Below are 25,680 nucleotides of genomic sequence, written 5' to 3' on the forward strand. Positions count from 1 at the left end.
TAGATTCATACTTCATACATTCCATGTTCCAATTATTAATAGATGTTTGCAGCTGTTTCTTCTCATTTTGAGTTGTGCCACATGAAGGTCCTAAAAGCTTGACTCCATCCACGTCATTAAGGTTGACCGTACTTTGAGGAGATGGCTCTTCTCCAGTCTTTATGAGTGCCTTCCAACCTGAGGGGCTCATCTTCCAGCACTATATCTGACAGTGTTCTGCTGCTATTCATAAGGTTTTCACTGGCTAAGTTTTTCAGAAGTAGACTGCCGGGTCCTTCTTCCTAGTCTGTCTTAGGCTGGAAGTTCAGCTGAATCCTGTCCACCATGGGTGACCCTGCTGGTATTTGAATACCAGTGACATAGCTTCCAGCATCACAGCAACATGCAGGCTACCACAGTATGAAACTGACAGAGGTGTGGGTTAGTATGCTAATAGTATTAGTATCTATATATTAGTATGCTCATAGTGTATTAATAATATATCAGTACTAATACTGTATTGATATACCACTATACTGTGGGGATTAGTAAATAAAGACTGAGTCAAAGGAGAAAAACTGTGTAAAGAATATATCTACTGGGATAACTGGATTGCTGGAAGAGTGCATATGAATCACCTGAAGATATTGCTAAATGCAGTTTGGGTAGGTCTGGGGTGGGGCTCTCTGGGAGACTGTTAGATACAGTGTCATGAATTCATGAATTTCCTTCTAGATGGACTCACCCTGTGCCCCACTCCCCTGTAAACCGAGTCCTTAAAGCTGCCACTACTACAAACTCAAGGCTCAGAGGGAAGAAACAGTTAGTTGTCCAAACATTAAATACTAAAACAGGACTCCCGGGAGGAGGGCAGTCTAGTTATCCACAGGCAGTAGGCAGCAGCTTCATCTGACACGGCTTCCATTGTCTTCCAAAATGAGACTAGGGTCTCACCATTTGGATGATTGGACAGTCATTTATTTGCACATGGGGAAAAAAAAAAAAAAAAGAAAACCCACAGGCCAAAACATAAAACTTTTTAGCCAATGTTTCCATCGATTTATTTTCTGTATTCCTTAAAAACAAACAAAGTCACACAAATTTACTGTTAATGTTTTAAAATATACACCAAACAAAGCCAACTCTACTCATGCTGCAAGTTGGTCTATGTTCTCTTTACTTCTGTTTGCCAGATGATCTTCAATAATTTCTGCAAACAGATTCCTCTTCAACAGATTATATGCAAGAGGTAAAAGCTGGCCAGCAACTTTATGAAAATACTGAAAGATAAAAGAATGTTACATTAAGCAGATAATACAATAGATGACCAGTAAGTAGCAGAAAATACCTCACACGACACTTATTTAACAAAGCTGACTCCTAAAATCCAATTATTACTTTATTTTCTCCTAAAATTGGAGCCCTGCTGGTGCAGTGGTTAAGAGCTACGGTGAGTTATGGCTACTAACCCAAAGGTCGGCAGTTCAAATCCACCAGCTGCTCTTTGGAAACCCTATGGAGCAGTTTTATTCTTCCTATAGGGTCGCTATGAGTCCAAATTGACTCCTAAATAAAATCTCTTCAGCTCCTCTCTCGATTAGGAACAGTGAATTTTGGGACAGTCATGTGACATTCTGTCCAAGAGGCAGTCCTGTAGCTGTAAAAGACTACTGGCGTTTCTTGAAGAAAACAAAGTTAAATTTTAAGCTTCCCTTAGGTATGATTTATCAATTTTTTCCCCCTAAACTATGCCCTCAAATGCCTTTTCTTTCACTTCGTTATCCCCAGCAGTCAAGATTTTAAGCATTACTTTCCTTAGTGGATAGTGTAAGAATGCTGAATGTAAGTTCTCAAGTCACACTCGCTCGCCTTTATTCCCACATTCCGTCTCTCTCTCCACATAATCCCTATCCCTGTTAAGAGCCACTGCCTTAGGTTTATCAAGCAATTCAGACTGCTTTTACATATATACCAGTTGAAAAACTGGCAATACGGTATTTTGTTGATAATAATAAACATTTATTTAGTACTTAACTATGTGGCAAGCACTTTGCTAAACCTTCTTCATATAGTCTCATTTAATTCTCACATCAAGTCTGCTACTCAGCTGGTTCACACTGTCTGCTCTGTATATTTAGAGCAGAGTCCTTTCTGGCAGGTCAAGCATCTATCCTGACAGTTCAATGGCTGTCATAACTGGCTCTTAAGTCCTTATTTTTACTGACGACCACCACATATAAGATAGGCAGAGAAAGTGTATGGTTAGAGCAAGGTTCTCAAATTGTCCCCAGACCAGTGGTATCAACCTCACCTGGGAATTTGTTAGAAATGCAAATTCCCAGGGGGTGGGGCACAGCAGTCTATGTTTTAGCAAGCCCGCTAAAGTTAGCCGATGCTTTAGTCTTGCTCCTCAAAGTGGTCTGCAGGGCAGCAGCATAACCATCACAGGAAGTGTGTTAGAAGGGCAGAGTCCCAGGCCTCACCCCAGCCTACCGGAAGTCTGCATTTTAACAATATCCCCAGGCAGTTCATATGCACTTTAAAATTTGGGAATTACTGGTTTAAACACTGACTCTGGAACCAGACTGGCTGTGTGTGAACTGGAGCAAGATGCTTTATGTATCTCCTCGGTTAAGTTGCAGGTGAATTGAGAAGTAAATCATGTGTGGACGTGTGCACAAGCGAGGATTATTTTACAAGTAAACAGACAGAAAGCTGTTGGAAAAACTGCCCTATCTCACACAGCTAATAAGTAGGGAAGCTGTGATCTAAACATGAAGCATTGTAACTCTAGAGGCTTTCGGCCACTGCACCTTAACACCTCTTTGTGATCTAAACACAAATAACTCTAGAGGCTTTCGGCCACTGCACCTTAACACCTCTTTGTGATCTAAACACGAAGTGCTGTAACTCTAGAGGCTTTCGGCCACTGCGCCTTAACACCTCTTTGTGATCTAAACACGAAGCGCTGTAACTCCAGAGGCTTTCGGCCACTGCGCCTTAACACCTCTTTGTGATCTAAACATGAAGCGCTGTAACTCCAGAGGCTTTCGGCCACTGCGCCTTAACACCCCTTTGACCCCGAGGCAGCAGCACCTGAGTAAGCACTGAATCATTGTTGGTACACAAAGAAATGGGACCACTGGGATCCATAGGGTTTTCACTGGCTGACTTTTGAAAGGAGATCCCCAGGCCTTGCTTCCTAGTCTGTCTGAGTCTGGAAGCTCCATTGAAAAGACCTGTTCAGCATCACAGCAACAGGCACGCCTCCACTGACAGATGGCTTGTGGCTGTACATGAGGTGCACTGGCTAGGAATCGAACCCTGGCCTCCTGCATGGTAGGTGAGACTATGACCACTAAATCTCCACTGCCCTTGAGCACCAATTAAACAGTAAGTAAATGTTTTTTATGAGCAAACAGTTAAGGATAAAGCCATATCTCTCAATAATTTAAAGCAAATTTAAAGTAGTATTCATTCTTCATCTAAGAATTCAAACACAGTAACAAGCATTCCACTAAAATGGGAAAAAAATGGAGCCAAAAGAAAGGTGTATGTACACATCCATATGCACATGCATGCCCACACTAAAACACAGAAACTTAAGTGAAACACTGAAGGGCACATCCCTACCACTTTAATGTAAACCTGAATGCAAATAATCTTGGTTACTCACCTTTACCAATACACAAAATGAATTTCAAATAAAACATATTCTTAGAACAGTTGCTTAAATCACTTAAAAAAGTTCATTCTAAAATACAATCTGAATCCATAGCCCACCTATGCTTGAACTTGGGGATTTCAAACGTACATGCTTGAGTGTGGCTATGTGCTGTGGGGCAGGGCAGGGGTGGATGGTGACTGAGAGGTGGAGATTTTTTCACTCACATGGGAGCCATAGCAAAAGAGGTCCATTCCCAACTCAAGCCCCATGCCATAATCACATTCATCGTTGGCAAACTGCACAAAAGTCATCATTTCTTGGATGGGAGCAAAAGCTTTAAGTCTCTCCTCGTCACTTGGTGCCTCGACAATTGTCTTGCAAATTCTCTTGAGGTCGGCTGAGGGAAATGAATGACACACACAAAAAGGCTGAAAGCTGGGGTTTTCCTCCTATGACTTTACCAGTATAATTAATGCTGTTTTTTTTTTTTTTTTTTTGGGGTAGTCATCTACAGCACTATAATCTAGAATGGCAATTTTATAATTTTTCTCCTTAGGATTCAAGCATAAAAATTGTTTGAACAAAAAAGGTTTCTTGTATTAACTACAAAATGCGACTTTCACAATAAATTTAGTTGCAATGATTTTATATAAAGCTTTCAAAGATCGTCAGTAGGCTAGGCCAGGAGTTGTGGCAAACTACTCCCATAGGCCAAACCTGGCCCACTCACCCCCATCTTTGAATTGCCCTCAAGCTAAGGATGGTCTTCCCACTTTTTATTGGGAAAACACACACACACAGGAGACTATACCACAGAGAACTTACATTGCCTGTGAAGCCTACCATTTACTACCTGGCCTCTGGGCTAGTTCACACACTGTATTGGGAGTTGGAATTTTTAAAAATCCAAATAGACAAAGTTTACAGTTTTTTCTCCCCTGCTGTACTTCATTTAAAAAAAAAAAAAAACATCAGTGACTTGTGAATTGAAAACAAACAGAAAATGACGACATCAAGAGATAAGAAATCACTGCAAAGTAAACCTTTACCAAAGCAGGGGAAGTGCAGCCATGGGCAAAGTGTAATTTGAGGTAAAAACAGAAATTCGAGGGACTATCTAATAAAAAGTTAGCTAAAGAAAAAAAAAAAATCAGTGACATAATATTGTTGTTTTGGCTTCAATGTTTTTGTTCACTACTTTCTGGTTGCCAGTGTGCATCAGATCTCAGGATGGATGAGGATGAAGGCTCTAATCAACATCTCATTAGACGTCCTTTTCAACAAATAGTACTTCCTTGTGGATAATCCATTAATGAAGAGTGGATATTACCAAACAAGGCCACAGAACACATTTCTAAACAAGATGGCTACTATTTTGGGAAACAGGAAGATTGGTTAAAACATTAACAATCACACTTAAGAATGATGTAATTACGAGATATGAAGCACAATATTCTTATATTAACTGAAAATCTCTCTCTTTCCCATTACTGCCGAGTTGATTCTGACTCATAGTGACCCTAACATGACAAAGCAGAACTGTGCCTTAGGGTTTCCCAGGCCTAAGACCCTCAACGAGGGGGACTGACACAGTGGCTGCGACAATGGGCTCAAACATAGCAACAATTGTTGAGAATGGCCAAGGAATGGGCAGCATTTCATTCTGTTGTGCATAGGGTCCCTATGAGTCAGAGCCAACTCAACGGCACCTAACAACAACAACCTTTACAGAAGCAGACTGCCACATCTTTCTCCCGCAGAGCGGCTGGTGGGTTCGAACCGCCGACCTTTTGGTTAGCAGCCAAGTGATTAACCACTGCACCACCAAGGTATACTTTGATCAAAGGGGTAAAGAAATACCAGGGCTTTTAACCTCAGACTACACATATTATTTGATTGATTCAGTCATGATGTCCACGTAGAACGCACGCTGTCTGTGAGGTTACGAAATATGTTTTGCTCCTTTTCTCAACTTTGGTAGGTCATTATCACATCAGACAAATGACAATACTTATCACCCATGTCCCTGACTATATAGTAGTGATATATTTATTGGTTTGAAAACTTTAAAAAAGTTAAATGATTTTATATTAGCTTCATGACCTTCCCTTTTCTTCCTCCTCCAGAAAACCCAATGCCAATCATTTCAAGAAAACAGACTGGGCTTCCTCCAAAAGTCTCTTTTCCTAGGGATGGGCAAATAAGTGCTTCCTTCTTATACCCTTAAAAGATATGTAACTAATTGACTGGGCCCTTAGAATCTCTTTCCCCACAGTGCTCCAGGAGCCACTACAAGTCAATTCAGGTTGGCATGCAAGTTAAGACCTACTTGTCTTCTGTCAGCAAGTGATTTACAGTCTATTACTTTCTAGTAGAGTGAAACCTGTGAGAGGTGGAATTCGACAGGACTGCCTTGTTTTTCCTGGTCTCACAAGTTTTCCACCTTTGACAGGATGCAGTCTTACCACTTTCGTATCGCTTGTTTTAGTGGAAAATATTTGAGTTTTCCTTCTCTGATAGGTTTCCGCTTTACACAGGTTCCAGCTTTTGCAGGTTTTACTGTATTATATTTTCTAGTTTTTCTCCTGGCAAGTCACATATGAACTAGAAAAGAGCAGGCAAACTTAGGAGAATTACTAACCTAATAAAATACCGAAGAATATAGGTGAAAATATTCAGCTCATCACCAATATGAGAAGTATGTTTTTCTACCAATAATAAAACATTTCATAGAAATCCACTTAACAGAATTTCTATAAAACTTATAAGAATAAGCTTAATGAGTATCTAAATAAGGCTTTAATTAACTCAAAAATTAAGTCTTAAATTTTGCTACTTAACATTTAATGATTTAAGAATTTTAATACTTAACCCTTATTTTACCCCTGCTGCTACTGGACTGAGTATTAAGCTAAGCCACAGTGGAGTACTTACACAACTAATCGAGCAAGTATTCTTACTTTGGGGAAGGAGCCCTGGTGGCACAACGGTTAAGCACTCAGCTGCTAACTGAAAGGCTGGCGATTCGAACCCGTCCAGTGGCTCTGCAGGACAAAGACCTGACGATCTGCTCCTGTGAAGATTACTGCCTAGAAAGCCCTACGGGACAGTTCCACCCCATCACACGGGGTTGCTATGAGTCGAAATCGAGCCGATAGCACCTAAAAACAACATGTACTCTAAAGTCAGGAAGACCCTAGTTGGAGATCCAGCTCCCCCATTTACTACCTGTTAGACCTTTGTTTAGACCTTTGTGGTGTAGTGGTTAAGAGCTACGGCTGCTAATCAAAAGGTCGGCAGTTTGAATCCCCCAGGCGCTCCTTGGAAACCCTATGGGGTAGTTCTCCTCTGTCCTGTAGGGTCGCTATGAGTCAAAACGACTCAATGGCAGTGGGTAGACCTTTCTGGATCTATTTCCATTCTGTAAAACAGGGTAAGACCTACCGTAAAGAGCCGGGTGAGTACTGACATTTACTTGGTACAGTGAATCAGGACACTGCAGAATTGCTCAGTACACGGTATCTCATTCGCCAGGTTAAAATGTTATTGTAGGAAGCTTCAAAGAGGTATTTGATTAGGAATAAACCTGCTTATAGGGAAGGTGTGATTAAAATTCAAGCAGTGTAACCCCAGGGGCATGTTAAAAAAAAGGAACAAAAAAATTTTAACAATAAAAAATTAAAGAACTTGCTCAAGGAACCAGAGATATGATAGTTTTAATTCAGGCCAAACTGGCTGGCTGTGAATCACCGAGGTCCCACGAGAGGCATATGTATGTACCTACTGCCCTATATAAGAAGAACCTTCACGTACATTTATTAACATATATATTCAAACATTCATGTATTTACATATGAAATGTATTACCATCTGTTTCAGGGAGCTCTCTGTACCCAACATCATTTTTATCTACTGGGACAACCAAGCCTGCACCATGAAAGGTCTTTGTCACAACCTAAGAAAAAACAAAAAACCCAGAAAATTTAATCATAGTAAACAAAGAAAAAACCCAACATTTCTACCAAAATATAACTTAATGACATTTTATTTCACTACATTTGGACACTAGAATAAAAGTTTAATATTTTTTTCCCCTGCAAAATTAAAGTCAAGCACTTGAAATAATTATAAAACAAATAAATTTATTATTTAATTGTATTGGTCAGTTAGAAGTCTGCATCCTGCTTTGTTAGGGGAGAAACCCAAGGCAACCTATTACTGGAGGCAAGCCAGAACATCAAATTCATGACGTATCTTCTAGGTAGAAAGCATAAAACCCTGGGTCTAAAAACAAGCTAGAAGGGATAGTTTCTGGTAGCGGAAGATGTGGTAGGACAGAATTCCTCTCATCCATACTGCCAAATTCAGTCCCTATGCCGTTTTTCTCTGGACTATTCGGACTTGTTTGCAAACTTCCTCAAAGTAGGGCAGTTTCTAGTTTCGTTGTGCCCTTTATGGAGGCAAGTCATCTAACAGGTGAGCTTTTATTAGCCTTCAGAGACAAAGGCCCAACCACAGCCACCACCACAACCCTTCGTCTACAGTCTTCCCTTTATTCACATTAGTGGCAGAGTTCTGACTTTAGTCAGGTCTTTCCTTAATGAAACATCTGCTTCAAATATGCCACGCCTTGGTACAATCGTGTGAAAACTTCCAAGATGGAAGGACACAGCCTCAAAAATAAACTCTAACTGTAAAGTCCTCTTGCCTAAGTCTCTTTGTCTTAAAACGTATTTCAAACTAATAACCCCACTCTCTTGCTTCTTTCATCATCTTTTAGTAAGCCACCAGAAAGAGCAGATTATTCAAAAGAGGCTTTCAGACAATTGTTCTTCATTTGGGAGGAAAAAGGAAGTCACAGCCAAATACCTTATTCTTCATACTAAAATCATTTGCAGGTGAATTCCAGGATTGAATGTAAAAATAAAACCAGAAGACTAATATAAGAAAATAAGGGCAAATTTTTTACATTCGTGGATTGGAAAAAACTTACAGATTTGACTACCAAAAAAAAAAATTATAAGGTAAAAATTAAGAACAAATTTAAGACAAATTGATGAAAAGTACCTGTAATATATATGACAGTAAAATTAATAGATTAATGTCTTTAAACTACAAAAAATACTTACCAATAACTAAAAAAATGAACACCCAAATTAAAATACAAGTGAGAAAAATGATAATTTTTATAAGATTTATAATTTTATAACCCCCATAGAAAAATGGGCAAAGTTCTGGCAGTTCACAAAATACAAATGGCCAAGAGATGTATGAAAAATATTTAAATTACATATTAAATTAAAAAATTAAAACATTGGTGTCACTTTACACCCATCAGAATGGAAAAGATTAAATGACTGATAATACCTTTTTTTTTTTTTTTACCCAGCTCTGGTAATAAAAAAAAAAAATAGTATGGGGAAAAGAGTCACTTTCATACATTGCTGGCAGAAATGTAAACCGGTATTAACTCTTACGAAGGGTAGTTTTGCAAATAAAGAAACACATTCACACACAACCACTTTAAACTACTCTGGACCTGGCAATACTTCGTCTAGGGATTTCTTCCAAGGAAATAATCACACAAGAGTTCAAATAATGATATAAAAGGATATTTATGGCAGGGATGTCTGAAAAATTTTAAACAACCTAAACCTTGAACATAAGCGCAGTACTCTGTAGCCACTTAAAATTATGATGTAGATCTTCAATCTAGCAAGATGAAACGATAATCACAATATCACAATAAGTGAAAAAAACAGGTCAATAAACAGTGATAATGAAAGATGAGAAGGATGCTGATTTCTTATCTTTCCTCCCATCAGGCTGAATGACACACAACAAAAACCATGGTCTGTATGTATTTTCACAGATGGTTAACTGTCCTAATTTTTATAAGAAGGTATCAATTACCAGCAAATCATCAGAATTCTACTAGTAATTTTATTATGAAGAACTATAAACTGAGGAAAACCCCATATCTCGGTGGGTGACAATCAGTCAGAGGTGAATGGAATAAAATATACTCTCATTTCCCGGTATCACTAAACCAATGTTCATTTTTAAAAATGAAGAAATCTGGGAATAAAAAAGGCAAAGGGATTCACCCAACAGAATAACAGGAAATTAGTGAGAAGATGAGGCGGAAAGGATTCTAAGTGTGGAAGATGTGAATTTAGTCTCAGCCCTGTCACTTGTGATTTCAGACAAGGTACAAAGCTTCTGTAAATCCCAGTTTACTTATCTATAAAACAGGATGACAACTCCTACTTTGCTTACAGATTTGTTGTAAGGATCAAATGAGGTAATTCATATAAGAACTTCACATTCAAAAACACCATAAGGTATTGTCATTATAAAAAGTCACTAACTCACATACTAAAAAAGTTTTTTTTTTTTTCTTTTTTATCATGGATTAAGTTTCTCAGGGATAGAAAGAACTAAATGAGGACCTCACAATAAAAAGAACAAACTTATTTACACAATAGAAAAGGGTATAAAAGCATAATTACCTGCATGTTAACAATGGTTGTCTTTGGAGGAATGAAATCATGGTTAGCTTATAAGTTCTATTTGTATCTGTTTTACCAGCTATTTTTGTAAAGAGAACACGAACAAAAAAGGAACCAGTAATTAGCAATATGCCATTAGATAATTCGCTTTTTTATACCTTGATTTCTTCATTTTTAATAAAAATGAATATCGATTCAGTGGTACTGGGAAGTGGAGGTGTATCATCCCATCCACCTGATTCTGACGCCTCAGGATGTCACCCACCTGTACAACTTTCCAAAGTTGGTAATTCTTCATGATAAAATTACTAATAGGATTCTGATGATTTGCTAGCAATTGATTCCTCTTTATGGTCATTAAAACCCCCCAGATCAGCCGCTGTGGAGTCATTTCCAACTCATGGCAACCCTGTGTGTGTCAGAGTAGAACTGTGCTCCACAGGCTTTTCAACGGCGGATTTCCAGTAGTTTACCAGGCCTTTCTTCGGAAGTGCCTCTGGGTGGATATGAACTGTCAACTTTTTGGTTAGGAGCCAAGTGTCTAACTAACAGCCAAGGGCCTAACTGTTCATGCTACCCAGGGATCCCTTATGGTCATTAAAACCAAAACCTGCTGCCATCGACTTGATTCCAACTCATAGCAGCTCTATAGGACAGAGTAGAACTGCCCCATAGAGTTTCCAAGGAGCGGCTGGTAGATTCGAACTGCCAACCTCTTGGTTAGCTGCCGAGATCTTGACTACTACTGCACCACCAGGGCTGCTATGGTCATTACTACAGTTAATATATGTAAAAAATGTGCAAATATATACATACCTTGGGAGGGGAAAGGCCAGGATAAATATACCTATAAAATTTAACCCCAATCATAGCATCCTAAAACTCCCTGAAACAAATTATAGTTGATGGTAGAAAATAAACAGGGCTCTGATTGAAAGAATTTGGAAACAGCTATTTTGTCCATAAGGTGGGAAAGGCTCCCTACGACAGCCAGAGAGGTAGCAGCAATATAAAATCCTAAAATAATTTAAGAATACCAGATGAAATGAATTTCATGAAAATATACACATAGTTAGGAATTATTTCCATTTTTAGTACTAAAGAAAGAGGATTGGTAAAACAGCATTTTAGTGCCCACAACTTATGAGAATATCACCCCTGCCAACGGAACCAAGGTCAGAGAAGGAACTGAAGTGGGCTTCTCAACAGCCAAGTACTGGAAGGTAGTGTGCCTATTTACTCAGGAATAACGAGTACTTCACTCGGCCTAGAAATTCAGATAAGCCACAAGAGACAATAGTGAGAGCTGCAGGCAGCCAGGGAGGCTTCACTGCACATAAGGTTACAAACGCCCACAGATTCTAAGAACAAATTTCTATAAAACCCATTGCCATGAGATTCCCACTCACAGCCACCCTACAGGACAGGGGAGAACTGCCCCATAGGGTTTCCCGGGAACGCCTGGTAGATTCAAACTGCTGACCTTTTGGTTAGCAGCTATAGCTCTTAACCACTACACCACCAGGGCTTCCAAACTCCTGTGAGACTCCCGTTTTCTCCTACCCCCTTCTTCCTTAATGACCCCATCAAGATACTTCTGCTTGTGTCTCTCCTAACACCTGCAGTGTGACAGGATTGTTCTGTAAAGCAGTCAGTACTTTTAGATTCTGGATTCTTTTGGTTTTTTAGTTATAAACTTCTGAGTAAGTTAACAGAAAAACTTGAAGAATTCTGCTTTGGGGGAAAATGAGAGTCTTAACAGGCGCTTTCCCCCAAAGCAGAATTTTTTAAGTTTTTCTGTCACCTAACTCAGAAGTTTATAACTGAAAAACAAAAAGAACCCAAAATCTAAGAGTATTTATTGCTTTACAGAACAATCCTGTCACACTGCAGGCGTTAGGAGAGATACGAGCAGAAATATCTTGATGGGGTCATTAAGGAAGAAGGGGGTAAGGCTGCTTACATACGTTTACTGGAGGAAAAGTGAGGTCTTAATACATTGCTTCCCAAAAGAGAACTGTAGCTGAGGCCTTTAATTAAAGCAACTTGAAGGCATATCTTTACAAAACTGTCCCCCCAAAATAATTTGCACTAAATCAAGGCACCTTGGCCATTAAAAATAAAAATTGTTTTGTGAGTGAATGCCATTATGTACAAAGTTGTTCTCACTTAACCTTATGAAATGATTAGCTGATAAGGAAAGATTAAGAGCGGTAAGCACTGGCATGAGTTAGGCTACCACAGAGCGGACCACCAGTAACGCGGCAGATTAGGGTTCACTTTTGAGAATGGTGCTGACTCAGCCTTTTTAACAACCTTCAGGAACCGTCTGATTCTTGCTTCAGGGCTAGCCTTCCAGCAGTCCTGGTACTGGGACAGCCCTGGAGGAGACCCTGAGGGGTGGCCTCCAGCTCTCTTTAGCTTGGAGCTAAAGCAGAGAAGAATGACGTGAAGGTTAGAAGGAATCAAGAGAAGAAAAATCCGTTAAACAGAAAACAGAGGCCAACAGGTGAATTCATACTTTCTTGTCTCTCTGTTTCATCTTGATGGTTCTCTGCTCCAGTGAGTACCCCAGGTCTCTGGCTGCTTCTGTAAGTTGCTCATCTATGCTTTTCAGAAGACTAGTTTTCTTTTTATCTGTTACTTCTTTAAGTTGTTTCATCAAAAATAATCTGAAAAAGAAGTAAAGGCTCTCATTATGTTGCAGGCCACTGTGCTGAGTACACAGACCACTGGATGGTAAAGGAATGAAATGAAAAACGTGAAATTCCAGGAAAGAAAAGGTCCACAGAGTCGCTATCCCAGCAGTTCCCTCAAAATCACTAAGAGATGTCTTCAAACATGGGAAAGGCAATACAAACAAAAAGCTGCCAGTCACAGAAGGAGCAAACACAATTCAAGTTTGTAGTATCCCTGTAATGTCTGCAATAAAGAGAGAAGGGATACTTAAAAAGCTGAAATTATGTCACGTTATAAAGTACCTGTGGCATACCTGATATGGCGTACCACTTTGGAGAAGTCTGGCGTAAGAGAACAAAGTAGCATGTAGACACCAAAAAGGAATTTTTAAAGAGTCAGAGCCTATTGTTATAATGTTTAAAGTCAGCATTTTGTTAATGTTACCTTTGAAATTTATGTTAAGATAAACGTAGAAAATGTAAAAAGGAAGCAAAGCTATAAGCTTATATAAAAGCACAATCCAAAGTGATTTTTAAAGCTATGTGAATACTACAATATATTGCTAATGCCAGCTAAGAAACCATTTATTTTCTCATACGCAGGTTAAGATTTTTGCCAGCACTCAGCTGGGGAGGATGGAAAAGGCAATCTCCTTCCTCTCTAGTCAGTACAGGACTCCCAGGAGGAAGCTGGCATCTATTCTCACTCTCAACCTTTGAGAGCTTGCTGTGGGCTGGGCACTGTGAAGGACTCAGAACATTTACAGTGGGTGCTGTTATCTCCATTTTACAGATCAGAAAACTGAGGCACAGATGATAAATAATTTCATATTTTATCATAAACAGGTTAAGATTTTTGCCAGCAGAGTAAGAAGAAAATCAATAGTAAAATGAAGATATTAAGAATGGATTAAAGTACCACAGAAACTGTGGAACTTAAGAGCACTACAATCATTGTCTTTTAATTAGAGTGTATCTGGTTATATTAAATGTTACCTTCAGTTATAACCAGCTGTACCAAGAGAATATATTTAAATTAACCATAAAAGGCAAATGTGATGTCAGGCCCAGAGGAGTCAATCTTTTCACTCTTCCTTAGCCTCTGACGTAGCACATCGTCCCTTCAAGTCCTCTGTGCCACTCATTCCCATATCTTAAAGTGGATACTGTTCCCTCATCTGGAGCACGCTTTTTCTCATTCTTTCTAGTAAATTCTTATGCATCTATCAAGGTCCAGATGAAATAACCTCTTTATGAAGATTTCCACCACTCTTCAAGGCACTTAGCTGTCTCCCCATACTTAACACATCATGGCTATCCCTGTACCATGCACTAAGCTTTTGTCTCTCAGCTTCAAACCTATTCTCCAGAACTGTTTTGTGATGCTTAAAGGTTAGCTGCAATGTAGAAATTGAAACCATATCAATGAACATTCTGTACTCTGTTACATTAATTCCACTGCAATGCCTTGAACTTTGCATGGATCTTAGAGCATCATCCAAGGGTCATTTGGAAAATACTGGCTCACACTGTCACACTTATCTTTCAAATTTTGAAACGAATTTTCATTATATCAAATTAACTTAATTATATCACAATATTAAAAAAATCACATTCATTAGTATTACCCCCATCTTATCAGAAAAGTCCTTAGGTATTTAGAGGCCATCAAGCTCACAGTGGTGGTTACAAGTTTCTTCAATTCCAATTTTTGCTTGAAAGTTTAAATTTTATCACTGCAACGAATGCACTCAGCTGTTTTCCCTGGTTCGCTTTGACAGGCTGCCTTGGTTTACTCGGGAAATGTCTGCCAAATACCCATGTCTGAATGACCAGAACTTGACTGTCAGTCATTCTCTTAATAGCAGAAAAAAGTTCAGCTCACAACTGACTCACACAAATGCTTTTCCCTTCAGACAAATCATAGTCTTTCATGTGCAGAAGCGCTTTCTACGTACTTTCCATTTCATGACACGGAATATTAGAAAGATGTGTACGTGATGGTGGAGATTTAAAAATTTTATCATCGACATTCTTAAATGATACTGGCGTTACGTTACTGCTAAGAAATCTTAGCTCGCATTATTATTGGATTAAGGCTGTTGAAACATTTCCCTAACTGCTCCCTGTAAAGGGTTTACCAGCCAACACTTCTATGAGTGAGGTTTCTTACACCCGAACCATTATTACCATTCTTTACGAAATCTCTGCTGGCTTAATTTGCGTTTCTTTGGCTACTATAAATCTTACACAGAGAACTGATCTCCCTGAACATAAAGATAATTTGTTTATAACAAATGATCTGTCTTGAAAGACCTTACTTAGGCTGGTTTAAAAAAAAAAAAAAATTAAGGTCTGATAGCTGATTCAAGTAAAGGAAGGTTATCCCAAAACTAAAACAGTTATAATAATTAAAAAGTACAAAAATGGTTATATCTCAAAGTAATCTTTTACCTCTATGTTTGAGATAGATTATTGGAGGCAAAAAACTATTTTTGCATGAAATAATGTTAGCTCCCCAAATATTCACTTGCTGTTCTTCACCTAAATTATAAACCATACTACCAACGCATTTTTTTTCCTTTTCCTTTTCTGTGTTCTCCTATAAGGTGAAGAGACACCAGAATGGTTTTGGGTCATTTCAGATTACCACTATTACGTTATCTTCTGTTTTAAGAAAAAAATTTTAATAAAACAAGACAAATTAAAAAAAAAAAAAATGAAACTACCTTGGTCCACGTAGAATTAACAAATTCTGTATCCAGCACCTACTAGTGGCAGGTATTATGCATGAGATAAAGCTCTGACATCATGGAACTTAGATGTTAGTGGAAGGGAAAGACAGCAAATAAACAACTATAGTTTCTCATAAAGATGGCACCAATTTAAACTGAATGATAAATCTAAAGGGTTTAAAAGAACTCTCTAAATTACAAATACTACACAGCATCTTATATGAACCTTAGAGGTATCGGAGAAGAGCCTTTCTATGCGTATCTACAATGCAGTGATACGCAGGTATGTACATGGGACAGTTTAGTGGTAGCACTAAATTGGCTTAGTTTGCATTCTGCTACAAATACTATTAAATTACAGGGAATACAAGTCTTTTTAAAGGTAGGATAAGGTCCCTGGTTGGCACAAACGGTTTACGCTCAACTACTAACCGGAAAGTTGGCAGTTTGAATCCACCTGGCAGAGTGGAGGAAGAGAGGCTTGGCAATCTACTTCTGTAAGACGATAATAACTGAACATCTATGGAACACAGTTCTACTGTGAAATATATGGATTCGCCATGAATCAGAATCGACTCAATGGCCATGGTTTTTTTCTTTTTTGGTTTGAAAGTAGGTTATTAAAAGAGGTCATATAAAACACAATCTCCTTATTACAGTTAAACTAATAAAAAAATGTTTTCTTCATTTTATTACAATGTAAACTGCATAACTGTGACAAATGTCTTCAGATCACGTCTGTGGCTTGATACAGTGTAGCCTGGCTCACTCGACTCCATTCCAATCCCCTAACTGTACACATGAGAGCTTGTGCATTTCCCATACTGCTCTCTGGCTCAGGCTCCACAGGGAGCTAGCTCGCGCAAGCAGATGCATATCTTTGAAATCGGAAAGACAGAAGAGATACAGGTAGAGGCTGTGCTTCTGCTACGTCCACCAGTGAGCACAGCTGGAGTACCATCTGGTTGTTCTGTAGCAGCTGTAGAGGGAGATCTTGGTATCTGGTCCCTAGCTTCATGGGTGTTGAGAGGTAGGGGCCGGGCATCACTCTACCGGCACAAGCTGTACCACAGACACTGCGGTCCTGGCACAGACAGCAGCTCTTGACTCCTAGGAAATCGGCAGTTCTGTTGTGCAAGCAGTCTTGATGTCTCAGCTTCCTGATAGAAGCAGAGACATGAACTCCATTGATGAGCCAGTTCTGCCACACAACTGTCATTCCCGGAAACTCAGCCTGCTCTGTCAGCCCTTTCAGTGATTTTCCAAGTAGCTGCTTTCCTCTACTAAATCTTTCTGTTTGGACTGTTTACTGTGAGTTCTTACACTGAACCCTTAATGACAGTACTTAAAGTCAGATGTCTAAAAGAGGCTTGTCAATCTTCCGATTTTGCTGTGGAACAACTGAGGTGGAGATTAAAATTTTCATGAAATAAAATAATTAGTTATACGAGAGTTTTTTTTTTTTTAGTGGAAAGTACCAGAACAGGAGTAAGTGGGTAAAACTATCACATCTATTCTGTAAAGTCATGGAAATGATCTCTAGAATTATAAAAGTTTTGGCTTACCTCTATGCCCCTTAATAATGGAATGATACAGTACAAAAATTGTATACATATTTAATAGTAATTAGAAGAGGGACTGAAATGAAATATTTTCTTACTTGACTGCAGCAAACACATTATCTCCACTTTGAACAATCAGACAATTTTTCTTCGCTTCATTTGTACCAACAAACACAGGAAGTTCATCAGGAGAATCCCTGTTAAGCGAAAGGTATTATTAATTTAGTTTATCATAATTTTTATTATCTGGCAGGCAGAATTTTAGGTCTATGGATGACCATCTATACTTGTATTTTTTTTTTTTTTAATTAGAATATAAGTTTCCCAGGTTTAAGCTCTAGGTTTCTTAGAAATATCTATGACAAATCTTATTTATATAACAGAAACTAAAATTAAGATTTTTTGACCCTAGTACTTTCACATCCAAATACAAAGGAGAGTGGACGAACGAAGGCCTGTCAAAGCTGCAGGGGAAATTATATACCATCATCTCTTTCCCAGTTTTAGAGTCTCTAAAAAAAGGAAAAACAGAAAAGAAACAGGACAGAGTTACAAAACATTAGATGAAGGATCTTACTCATGTATATAACCAAATCCTTTTATTTTATGATTAAGGAAACCTATACAGAGAGATCAAGTGCCCTCACCAAGATCACAGTAAGTTCACGGGAAAGCCGGAAGCAGAACCCACGTGGCACAGTTCCTGCCTCCACCAGAACCACTGTTCCGTCGGCCCTTCCGATGGTTTTACAAGCACCTGCTGTATTCACTTCTCCCTGGGAACTCTTCCTCTACTTTCTCTATTCTCTTATAGTTGATCTCCACACAAAATGGCAATGTTTCTACTGGTATAAGAAGATAAGGTCTTTTCCCTCAAACTACCACTATTCCTCAACATTTTAAGCATCTTGCATGTATTAATTCTCATAATACTCCTATCAGGTATGTACAATTACTATCCCCATTTTTTATACACAAAGCTGTCGACTCTAGAGCCCACTCTTAACTACCAGTTGTCACTCTGGCCCCTGGAATACATGGCTTATTTACATAACAGCTGCTTTAAAATATCTTTTTTGGGCTAAGTGGGCTCTTCTGAACCCAAAAGAGGAAAAACAAAGACAAAGTTTATAATTACCAAGGAAAAGCCAGTGAGGTAAACCTAAAGAGTCTACCCATCCTAGAGTTTATCCATTTAAAATGGCAATAGCAAGAACAAGAGATGGCCCATTCTCCAACAGGGGGAAAATACACCCTTCACCTTGGGGGAGGCCAGTGAATGTCCAGGCAGTGTTAGTTATATTTTAGAGAAGAAGAAGAAAAGATCTTTACCTGAAATACCCCATGTGGTACTGAGTCTTATTATCTCCAACCATAATGGTCTGGAACTCAGGGGGATCATAGTAGAACCTCCAGTGAAGGCTACAATTCAGGCCTGCTGATTTTTTCTTCATTTTATGTTTTCCGGCAAGGATATCATAAGGACCCACTAATCGAAGTCCAAGGCTTGCAGAAAGGGAATCTATAAATAGAATGTGTTTATTTAGACAGTATCTTTCTGGAGGCAAAGAGGAAATAATGTCTTTCATTAGCAAGCTATTTCTAATCGTTTTATAAAATTTTCTAATGTTTAGAAAAAAAAAAAAAAAAAGCTTCAGTTACCATGTGAAGATGTTAGCTATAAACACTCAATGGAAAAGAAGCCAGAGAGGGATTTACATTTAGGATTTCCTCTGAAATTTCCCACTGAAGTAGCTTAACATCTCATACATTCCTGCTGTCCCTTATTTTAGCCAAAGCAAGACTGTCTGTGGTCCTATGGGCATATCAGAGGTGTACACACTTGCCTGGTCTCACTACTACACTGCTGTTAGCCTCAAATACTTGTAGCACATACACGTTAAAAAAAAAAAACACACGTTAAGGGAGAGACAAACAGCAAATGAGTATGGATTAAGGAGGGTAAAAAAATGTTTCCTTTCCCTTCCCTGCATGGTTATAGGCTCAACCGCTCACTCATCTACTTCTGAAAAGTCAGCCACTGAAAACCCTGTGGAGCACAGTTCTACTCTGACACACATGGGGTTGTCGTAAATTGGTATACACTGGATGGCACCTGGTTTCCCTCTGCGTCAGCTAATTATCACTCCAGATTCCCTTGCCTCCTTGACAACTTATTTGGCCTGGGTGATTCCATCTTTCTCTATTCACAGATCACAGAAGGACAGTGTTAGATAAAACCACACAGTCACATGGTCTGTTCAAATGTATAATTTTCTAACGTCAGATGGGTCTTCCCTGTTTCTAAGAGGAAGGTATGCACTCCAAGCAGAACCTGGAGGAAGAAAATTCTTGGAAGAGGTTAACAATGTTAGTAAAGGCAGGGAGAGAGTCTACTTCAAGGAGGAAAAATAGTTCATCTTAGCTGAGAATAGTATACAGTAATTTTTAAAGTAACAAGAAAACTAAAACCACCTATTTTCTACTAGCCAGAGATAATAGGGGTTCAATATACAGAAAAAAATTTCCACACTTTCTTTCCCCTATGATTAAAAAAATTGATTAGAGATCCAAAAACCAAACCTCTTGCTGTCAAGTCAATTCCGACTCATAGCGACCCTACAGGACAGAGTAGAACTGCTCCACAGGGTTTCCAAGGAGCAGCTGGTGAATCTGAACCGCTGACCTTTTGGTTAGCAGCCAAGCACTTAAGCACTGTGCCACCAGGGCTCCTGAATAGATATAAATACATAAAAATTTTAAGTGAGATCATGTTGTTTTATAACCTGCCTTCTGGAAACCCTGGTGGCACAGTGGTTAAGAGCCACAGCTTGTTTTTCCTTAAGCCCTCATCAAATCATACAGTAAAATTATTTACCTTTGCCAAAATAATAGATGACAGGGATGTAGCACTCTGGCTTTTATTTGTATTTCTCTTATTAGAAACACCTTTAAAATTGTTCCTTTTCTATTAACTATTTATATCCTTGGTCCAGTTTCCTATTGTCTTTTCCATCTGTAGGAGAATGATTCAGGAGCAACTCACCAGCTGGCTTTTCTGGATCAAGTGCTTCACAGAACTTCCAGAAATGATAGAAATCTTCAGGCAGAGAGAGCTTATAATGATTTTCTGCTTCTTTTCGGAGGTCACTGGAGACATCAGCTTCACAGGACTTACTTTTCTTCACATCAACTGCTTTTTCACACTGAAAATTGGCATACGAAACTTTAGTTCTCCAAATGTACTTTCAATAGCTCTCCTTGCATAACGATATTGTTTATTCTTGTGCACCCAACTCTTCTAGACATATGCTTTCTTTAAAACTCGGTAAGTAGTATTCCTAAGTAAAATCTGGAGATTCTTTTAGACGAAGATAAAGAAGAATTTACAACAAATGATGGGCAAGAGGGACCCACATAACAAGTCTTTAAATATATTTCTCTAACATAATGGAAACACAGAAGAAAAAAGTAAAAAAGGAAGAGGAATGAAGAGAAGGCAGGTTTTGCCCTCTTTTGCTAAACAACATGTTATCATAACATTTTTTTTTGACAGATTCAGTGATCACATCAGAAACAGACTGTCAGAAATAATTGGACAGAATGAGATTTACCAGTTAAAAAGCTGTTTCTTCACAAGACTAAATGGGCGCACCAGCCCAGGGTAAGGACGAGAAGGCAGGAGGGGGGCAGGAAAGCTCGTAAAGGGGAACCCAAGGTCAAGAAGAGGAGAGTGTTGACACGTCACGAGGTTGGCAACCAACGTCACAAAATCGTACATGTATTGTTTAACAAGAAATAAATTTGCTCTGTAAACCTTCATCTAAAATACAAAAAAAAAAATTAAAACCATTAAAAAAAAGTTGTTTCTTCAAAAAGTCCAACCAGAGTTGGACTACTATCATTATTACTCAGACTTCAACTTAAGAACAGGTACCTCTCTTTTGACATTTCAAATGAAAACAGGGGGAAGGTTAGTAACTGCTGCAAGCACCAACAGTCCCTAAACAAAATTAAGAGTAGCACTAGAGTAAACTATGGGTCCCCAAACCCAATTATTCTAGAAAAGGCCTTCTACTTCAGGATAAAAAAAAAAAACAGGATAAGGTTATAAAATTCATCTTTCTCTAGTACCTCTGCAACATAGGTTTCAATATATAAGTGTGCTACATTTTACAATGCCTAATAAATATTTGACAAATTTCTACAAAGATACTTAGTTGGAGGCTATTCACCCTTAATTATTTAAGTAGCAATCTGACTTTTTGGGAATCCAGAACCTTTCTTTTCGGATTGAGTTCCTTCCTCTTTATTCTTCCTTTCCACCTAGATCACTGATTCTCCATAGGAGGCGATTTTGCCCCAGGGCATATCTGGGAGTATCTGGAGACATTTTTGGTTATTACAACTGGGGGCGGGGGGGGGGGGAGCAGGAGGAGGGAATGCTACTAACCAGAGATGCTGCTAAAAATCCCACAATGCACAGGACAGCTCCTGCTACAAATCCTTCTCCAGCCCCATGTGTCAACAGTGCCAAGATTGAAAAACCCTGACCTAGGTGTTTCCTGTATTTATATTCTTCCTTTTTCCCAGGAGGCTCAAGTTCAGTGATTCAAAGTCTACAAAAGGTATTTACAAATCAGAAAACAAAAACCAAGAATTTTTCATGACGGTACTATTTCTAAGAACAAAAAACTAAAAGGAAATACCTAACGGATTGTCAAACAACGGAATATTATACTTAGTGAAAAGGAATCACAGGTACCTATAGGGTCAGAATCGACTCGATGGCAGTGGGTTTGGTTTTTTTTTTTTTACACACTTTTTTTTTTTTTAAATGCTGATCAATCTTAATAATGCTGAATGATAAAAGAAAACCCTTGAAGATTATATGTAGCATGATAGCCATTTTGTGAAGTTAAAAAACAACTAAGTATCATTTAGGCATGCATTCGTAGATGACAAAGCTTAAAAAAAAAAAAAGAAGGCAAAGGAACAAAAAAACACAAAATTCAGGCTGGTAGCTACATTGAGCAAGGGTGATAAATTAGGCAGAAAGCATGGGGAGGGATACAAATAGATATAAAGTTATTGTCAGTGTTTTGGTTTTGGGGTTGGCTGATGGGTTCATAGGTGTTTGTTATATTAAACACGGTAACAAGGCCCAGCACTGACCAATGATGTCAGTTTATCATGCGCCGGGGATTATGGTCAAGCTGATTGTGTTTATATGAAGTCATTTAGAAAAAATTAAACAAGAGGCTATATGGATGCTGGTAATAATAGCAATAGTAGCTAACGTTTACTGAGCACTTAATATGTGTCAGGCCACAGTTGTAAGCACTTTCCACGGATCAACTCATTCAATCCTCACAACTACAATCTGAACTAGATACCATTCCCCACGTTTTACGAACAAGGAATCTGAAATTAAGTAACTTCCCACAGTTCCTGAACTAGAAAGTAGAAGTGGGAGTTAAACCCAAGTGGGCTGGCTCTAGAGTGCACGCTTAACTATCAAATCAGGTGCTTCCACAACTACAAATAAAGAACAGTGGGAACATATGGAATACTGACCTGCCCTCTCCTCTGTCTTTCCCCCCACTGCCATCTTTTTATTATTTTAAAAAAAAAAAAATTTTTTTTTTTTTTCTTAGTGGATACCCTGGGCCTCTTTTCTGTTTTTATACCTGTCTTTAGCTATACTTTCAATGATTGCTATTAGCAACAATAGCCTTATCTGCTGGGCTGAAAGGCAATTTTGCATAATGGTTAGGTCTCCAGAGTCAGACTGCAAGGGCTGACTCCTGGCTCTATCACCTGGGGCAAGTTATATAACCTGTCTGTGCCTGGTTTTCTTACCTACAAACAGGGCATATGTAGTACCTAGACCAAACAGGGTGGTTATGAGGAATAAATGTGTTACTGTACGTAAAAATAATGAAGAAGCTCTGGTGGCACAGTGGTTAAAGCGCTCAGTTGCCAACCAAAAGGTCAGCACTTTGAATCCACCAGCGGCTCTGTGGGAGAAAGATGTGGCAGTCTGCTTCCGTAAAGATTTACAGCCTTGGAAACCCTATGGGGCAGTTCTACTCTGTCCTGTGGGAAGGGTTGCTATGAGTCGGAATTTACTCGACAGCAACATTTTTTTTTAATATTCTTTACAGAGTTGCCTTCAATTTTTGTAATATGTTCCTAATTCCATCATTCTGCCAAAGCAGTTTTTAGAGCACCCTCAAGAGGAGAGAAGGGTTTTCCAGCTCTACCCCACACTAGTTCAAGCATCTCAAAATCCGTTAACTGCTAGCATTCAGAAAGTGTCTCCTTCAGAGGCAACACTTACCGTTTTTTCCTGTGCTCCCAGAAAGGATGACCCATAACCCATAACCACAGCCCTCTAACGATCAAGTCCTCTAACAATGTCTCACCTTACTCAGTTATAACACAGCCGGAGTAACTTTTCCAAACTTTACTTTCATAATGACACTTCTTTCCTGTCTGACTCCCTCATTGCTATGCCAGTGGTTATAGAACTTCTGAAATCTGAACTTCCCTCCCAGCCTCAGTAGTACATTTACGATCTGGTCCCAGCATACAATTACAGCTTTATCGGCTCCCTCCTACCTTCCCATCTCTCAGACTGCAGCCAGGCCAAACTCTCTGCTGTGCTCCAAACACTTCCTACACTTCTACGTTTCAGATCCGCTTATTTCTCATTCTGCCCTGTGCACCTTCAACTTACTCTTTAAGGAACATTTCAAACACTGAGTTGCCCCTAGTCTTCCTTAACGTTCCTTAAACCCGTTGCCGTGGAGGGGATCCCGACTCATAGCCACCCTATAGGACACAGGAGAACTGCCCCCATAGGGTTTCCAAGGCTGTCAATCTTTACGGAAGTCTAATGCCACATCTTTCTACCACCTAGGCTGGTAGGAGCGGCTGGTGGGCTCAACCCCTGACCTTTCAGTTAGCAGCCGAGCATTTAACCTCTGCGCCACCAGGGCTCCTTATGATTTGTTAAATCCTGCTTCAGTGTTTCCACAGCTCTTTCTACGCACTATGTTAATACCAAACAAGTTACAGTAAAATTCAACACTTCTGCCTCCCTGGACTGGGGCTCTAGTGGAGCAGGGACTGCCAACCGCAGCGCGCCAGTGCCGGGCACGCACTCTGTCCCCAGGCCATCCGGCTGGTTGAGCGAATGCCTGAGTCGCCGCTGGTCGCCTTAATCGGCTCCTCAGGATCCGCGGGGGCACAGGTCGGGAGAAGATGCAAAGGCAACACGTCCCTGGCCCAGCCCCCAGCAGAGCGGGAAAGAGCGACCCCAAGGCGGTCCCCGAACAGATCGCCGTCCCCGGGAGCACGGCAGGCGCTCAAGGGCTCCGGGATGAATGAAATGGGCTGCCCCTCAGTGCCGAGGCTAGTAACACACGAATCGCCCCGCGGAGCCGCGGAGCCGCACAGCCTTTCCGGCAGTACCTGCTGCCCCTCCCCGCCGGCCCGACGTTTCCCGCCGCCGCCGACCATCCTGCAGCACCAGCGCCGGCAGTACCCGGGGTCCCGCCGCTGCTTCCGAGCGCGGCCGATTACTTCCGGGTTCAAGAGCCGCCAATCCGCTCCCCCACGCCGCCAAGGGCGCTGTGTTTAGGGAAGAGGCCCCGCCCCCGGCCCCGCCCCGTCCACGCCCCGCCCCCTCGAGCCCTGAACCTGCAGCCTGCTGAGGCTCCGCCCACTCACGGGGGCGCCCGGAGGTGGGGGCGCCCGGAGGTAGGTGCGCCGTCCACACGCGCGGTAGACGCCCCTGCCCAGGGTACCAAGGTTGCTGTGAGGACCTCGCGATGATGCTCCGGAGAGTTTTTACCGGAATTTGGGTCCCTTAACGTGGCCCAAAGGAGCCCTGGTGGCGCAGTGGTTAAGCGCTCAGCCGTTAAGCTACAGGACAGCAGATGGAGCCCTGCAGGGGCTCCTGTGAGAAGGATGTGGCCGTCTGCTTCTGTAAAGGTTGACAGCCTTGGAAACCCTATGTGGCACCTCTACTCTGTCCTGTACAGTAGCTGTCACTCCGACTCCACTCCATGGCTATGGGCTTCAGGTGGTCCGGCCTTACTCCTCAGGTGTTTTCTGACGGCCCCACAGGTATATGGCGCTGCCCTCACTCCAGCCTGCTTTTTAAAAAAATATTAAGTTTTTGGTAAAAGTTTACATAGCAAGTTAGGTTCCCATTTGAGAGTTAAATGTATCATAATCTGTCAACATTCTCTTTTTGAACAGGTTCTACATGTACAATGTAGCGACATTGATTATATTCTTCGAGTTATGCAACCACCCTCACCCTCCTTTTCTGAGGTTTTGTTTTTTTCTTATTGGAAAGATAAATCTTTCCCTTTCCTCCCAGTACTGTTATTGCCTAGCACTAATTCATCCTCAGTTCTCTCTCAGAAGTAAACCAGTTTGTCTCTCACTCCTTCTGTGTGCTCTGTCTCCTTGTTACATTCTAGACCGTTTGCTCTCTACACCCCTGTAAGGGAAGGGAAGTTCCTGCACCAG

At 40.2% G+C, this 25,680-nt stretch overlaps 2 protein-coding genes across 2 annotated transcripts in view; both read right to left on the bottom strand.

Annotated features, from left to right (window-relative positions):
- MFAP3L (microfibril associated protein 3 like) overlaps positions 1–25,680 on the bottom strand; it is a 333,301-nt gene that overhangs the window by 30,523 nt on the left and 277,098 nt on the right. The gene's annotated exons all lie outside the window — the stretch shown is intronic.
- Positions 996–24,738, bottom strand: LOC126065119 (histone PARylation factor 1). The gene is made up of 8 exons (XM_049864837.1): positions 24,613–24,738; positions 20,180–20,339; positions 18,466–18,655; positions 17,232–17,330; positions 12,680–12,830; positions 7,514–7,601; positions 3,871–4,043; positions 996–1,259 (listed from the first exon to the last, which is right to left on the bottom strand). Exons 1-8 carry the CDS (start codon positions 24,658–24,660, stop codon positions 1,128–1,130), a joined length of 1,041 nt encoding a protein of 346 aa, XP_049720794.1. The 5' UTR covers positions 24,661–24,738; the 3' UTR covers positions 996–1,127.

The sequence above is a fragment of the Elephas maximus genome, chromosome 21, assembly GCF_024166365.1.
Source record: "Elephas maximus indicus isolate mEleMax1 chromosome 21, mEleMax1 primary haplotype, whole genome shotgun sequence".
Classification (NCBI taxonomy): Eukaryota; Metazoa; Chordata; class Mammalia; order Proboscidea; family Elephantidae; genus Elephas; species Elephas maximus.